The 5,000-nt window shown below is 34.2% G+C and overlaps 1 protein-coding gene across 1 annotated transcript in view; it reads left to right on the top strand.

The window, feature by feature from the left end:
- Positions 1–5,000, top strand: part of gsc (goosecoid) — an 8,122-nt gene that overhangs the window by 2,893 nt on the left and 229 nt on the right. Inside the window, exon 3 of the mRNA XM_083924981.1 lies at positions 4,935–5,000. This exon is cut by the window's right edge and continues 229 nt beyond it. Coding sequence (XP_083781107.1) covers positions 4,935–5,000 — 66 coding nt within the window. The remainder of the gene's footprint in view (positions 1–4,934) is intronic.

Here is a 5,000-nt window from a genome sequence, read left to right as displayed (position 1 = left end):
TAATATTATTATTATTAAACTCATATTATTATTATTATAGTTATTATTAGAATAGTTATTAATATTAAACTCGTTTTATTAGAATAGAACTTTAATGATCAGACTCGGAAATTCTTTAGTTTCAGCAAATAAACTTTGTACAAAACATTAAAATTATATAAACATTATATTATATATTTACATACACACTATGTTTTTATATTTATAAACATATAAACACAGTCTGCTATAAACTATAAACAATAATAATAATAAATACAATAAAGCAACATATGCAAATAAACTAAAACAATAATAATATCTTTAAAACAAAGGAGAGAAAAAGGTTTGAACAATAAAAAAACAGCTGCAACAACAACAATCACCTTTATATCATTATTTTTATTATTAATATAGTTATAATAGTTCTTATAGTTGTTATAATAAGTGTTCTTAATATTATAGTTCTTGTTATTATTATTAATAATATAGTTGTTATTATAGTTATTATAGTTTATTATATTGATGCTTACGGAACCAAACTCCACAGGAAGTTTTTAACGTTTTTAAAGCGTCAGAATGAAAAAAAGAGTTTTATTCTTTTAAACCAAAACAAGTTTTTCAAAATAAAACCAAATTTAAACATAAAGCAGAGAAACACAGTGTTCTTCACGGTGTTTCACAATAAACACAAAATAATGCAAAACAATAAAAAACAGCTGCAGAAACAAAGAACGAGCTTAAAAAACATTTTTCAAGAAAGAAAAATGAAGATTATTTAAAAATATTCTCAATAATTTCAAAATAAAATCAAACACGGGGGAAGTGTTGTGTCCGTGTTTATCACAGAGTTTAAATCTTTACCTGCTCTGTGAAGAGTCCTGAGATCACTGCTGTTAGGATTCAACACTTTAAATAAAACTGAATTGACAAATTAAAGTAATAACGCAGAGACGGACGTAACCATGGAAACACAGATAAACAGTTTTCTTTACGGTGTTTCACAATATAAACAATAAACGCAGAAACAAAGAATGAGCTTTTAAAAAACATTTGTTATGAAAGAAAAATTAAGAATATTTAAAAATATTTAAAAGTATTTTCAATGATTTCAAAATAAAGTAATAACGCAGAGACGGGCGTAACCATGGAAACACAGTGATCTTCACGGTGTTTCATGATAAACAAACCCTTTGTTTGTCAGGAACAGTTTTCAGATTAATGAACAAAGATAAAAACACATCAGTGTGAAAGTGACGCATTAAAACAAAGATGCTATAAAACACAAATATTACAAAATAAATCAATAAAACACAAATATTACAAAATAAATAAAAAAATACAAATATTACAAAATAAATAAAAAAATACAAATATTACAAAATAAATCAATAAATACAAATATTACAAAATAAATAAATTAATACAAATATTACAAAATAAATCAATAAAGTAGAAACAGAAGAGACGCGACACATGAGGCAGATATAGATACAGAAATATAAATATAATAAACACAGAAAAAAAACAAAATAAACAATAAACACAGAAACAAAGAACGAGCTTAAAAAAATTTCTCATGAAAGAAAAATGAAGAATATTTAAAAATATTTAAAAATATTCTCAATAATTTCAAAATAAAATAAAGTAATAACGCAGGGACGGGTGTAACCATGGAAACACGGGGAAACAGTGTTCTTCACTTTCTTACACTTACTCAGTCTTTTATTTGTTGGAACAATAATGAACAGTGTGAAGCAAAGATGCTGATTTACATCTGTAAAAAAACACAAATACTACAAAATAAATCAATCAAATACAAACAGAAAAGAGAAAAAACACAACACATGAGATAAATAACTTTATTTAAACTGAGGGGACATGAGGTCGTCGTAGCAACGGGACAGAACAATCAGAAATATAAAATATGAACAACAATAAAATCAAAGTACAGTATTTCAGATAAACACTTTATTAAAATGTGCTATTTTAATGGATTTGAAGGTGCAGGAGAGACAAAGGTGCATTTCAGTGAAAGGTCACTTTGAGTAGTGAGAGTTTGTTTCCTGAGCGTCGCTGCTAAAAAAATACAAACACGACTAAATAAATAAATCAAATACAAACAGAAGAGACACGACACACGACATGAGACACGACATGAGACACGACATGAGAACGACATGAGACACGACACACGACACACCTCACAAGACACGACATGAGACACGACATGAGACACGACATGAGACAGATAACTTTATTTAAACTGAGGGGACATGAGGTCGTCGTAGCAACGGTACAAAACAGAAATGTAAAAAATAAAACAACAATAAAATAAAAGTACAGCACATGACACACACTCAGGAGGGGGGGGGGCACCAGACCCACTCAGGAGGGGGGGGGGCACCAGACCCACTCAGGATACAACAATAGAATAAGGCGTCACGTGCAAAATGACACGGACGAGTCAGTGGTCGCTCCTCGCTCCTCGTCCTCCTTCTGCTCTCAGCTCTTTATGAAGCGTGCACGCGCTCAAGTGCACGACTGCAGATCACAGCTGGGTTTCAATGTGACACAAGAGAACGACTCAAATGCATCAGAACTCACAAATAAACCACATTAAAATGATTCAAAGAGACTCTTAAATGGCATTTATCGACACCCGTCACACAGGTTTTCATGGTGTGTTGCAAAAAAAAAAAAGCCCAAAGACGATAAAAACAATAACACGATAAACACAATAAAGACAATAAACACAGAGCTGGGGTCTGTCTCTGTGTCCTCTGTCCATCTGTCCGTCTTCTCTCGTCTCTCCTTCTCTCTTCCTCTCTCTCTCTCTCTCTCTCTCTCTCTCTCTCTCTCTCTCTCTCTCTCTCTCTCTCTCTCCTTCTCTTCTCTCTCTCTCCTTCTCTTCCTCTCTCTCTCTCTCTCTCTCTTCTCTCTCTCTCTCTCTCTCCTCTCTTCTCTCTCTCTCCTTCTCTCTCTCTCTCTCCTTCTCTCTCTCTCTACCGGTGCAGACAGATGTCCGTCCTCCACAGAGCTGGGTCTGTCTTTGTCTCTCTCTCTCTCTCACTCTCTCTCTTCCTCTCTCTCTCTCTCTCTCTCCCCTCTCTCTCTCTCTCTCTCTCTCTCTCTCTCTCTCTCTCTCCTTCTCTCCCTCTCTCTCTCCCTCTCTCTCTCTCTCTCTCTCTCTCTCTCTCTCTCTCTCTCTCTCTCTCTCTCTCTCTCTCTCTCTCTCTCTCTCTCTCTCTCTCTCTCTCTCTCTCTCTCTCTCTCTCCTTTCCTCTCTCTCTCTCTCTCTCTCTTCCTCTCTCCGGTGCAGACAGATGTCCGTCCTCCACAGAGCTGGGTCTCTCTCTCTCTCTCCCGTCTGTTATAGTGAAGGTGTGCGTTGCCACGGTGACTCTGTTGTTTCTCTGTAAATCATGAATCAGTCACAGAGTTTAAATCTTTACCTGCTCCGTAAAGTGTCCTGAGATCACTGCTGTTAGGATTCAACACTGTAAATAAATGTAAATAAAGTTTAATTTAAATTAAAGCAGCTGCAGAAACAAAACTCTTAAAAAAACATGAAGAATATTTAAAAAATCCTCAATCATTTTCCACATTTTTCATCTTTTTGGATCCAAACAGAAAAGATTTAAATAAAAAAGGAAAAATAAACTTTCATAAATATATTTTTCTGCAGCTTTTTAAAAAAAGGGAAATTCATATTTATTAAATAAATCAGTAAATGATGAATAAAGTTCATTACCTGAGCCGTAAAATGATGATTTATTAATAAAAACAGCGACTTTAAGACTTTTATTTTGAAATGTATTATTGTTAAATCATTAACTGCTAAAGATGAAGAAGAGCGTTGCCGTGGTAACGGAGCTAACCTGTAAATAGATTCATGTTTTTAATGTTTAACACAAATAAACCGTAAAGTGCCGTGATTTAAATATGATGATGATAAATAAGATTTATGGAGCCGTAACCATGGAAACACACGGAGACTCCTCCAGCTTCAGCTTTTGCATCTATTTTCAGTCATTTTGCATCTTTTTGTGCTGGTTTTGCATCTTTTTGTGGTGGTTTTGCATCTTTTTGTGGTGGTTTTGCATCTTTTTGTGCTGTTTTGCATCTTTTTGTGCTGGTTTTGCATCTTTTTGTGGTGGTTTTGCATCTTTTTGTGCTGGTTTTGCATCTTTTTGTGCTGGTTTGCATCTTTTGTGCTGGTTTTGCATCTTTTTGTGCTGGTTTTGCATCTTTTTGTGCTGGTTTTGCATCTTTTTGTGGTGGTTTTGCATCTTTTTGTGCTGGTTTTGCATCTTTTTGTGCTGGTTTTGCATCTTTTTGTGCTGGTTTTGCATCTTTTTGTGCTGGTTTTGCATCTTTTTGTGCTGGTTTTGCATCTTTTTGTGCTGGTTTTGCATCAGTTAATCAGGATATTTAGTTGTGGCAGCAGGAGCAGGTTTTTCTCTGGACTCTTTGTTTCGTGTGTTGTTTGTTTGTTTGTTTGTTTGTTTGTTTCTCTCCTGGTCTCGTGACTCTCAGCTGCTTCCTGTTGCTGTGAAAACAAATAAAGTCAACAAATAACGGAAATGACATCAAACAGTTTTACATCCAAAACAGAGTTTACGCGTCAAAGCGACAAAACGAAAGTTTCCTCTGTTCACATTGAACCTGTTGTTGTTGTTGTTTTAAAATGTTGTTGTTGTTGTTGTTGTTGTTGTTGTTGTTGTTTTAAAATGTTGTTGTTGTTGTTGTTGTTGTTGTTGTTGTTGTTGTTTTAAAATGTTGTTGTTGTTGTTGTTGTTGTTGTTGTTGTTGTTGTTTTAAAATGTTGTTGTTGTTGTTGTTGTTGTTGTTGTTGTTGTTGTTTTAAAATGTTGTTGTTGTTGTTGTTGTTGTTGTTGTTGTTGTTGTTGTTGATGTTAAACTTCTTCTTCTTGTTGTCTTCCTGCCTTCAGGTGTGGTTCAAGAACCGTCGCGCTAAGTGGCGGCGGCAGAAACGTTCTTCATCCGAAGACTCAGAA

Source organism: Echiichthys vipera, assembly GCF_963691815.1.
Source record: "Echiichthys vipera genome assembly, chromosome: 12".
NCBI lineage: Eukaryota > Metazoa > Chordata > Actinopteri > Perciformes > Trachinidae > Echiichthys > Echiichthys vipera.
Note: the sequence above shows the minus strand (reverse complement) of the source record. Positions and strands in the feature narration are given on the sequence as shown.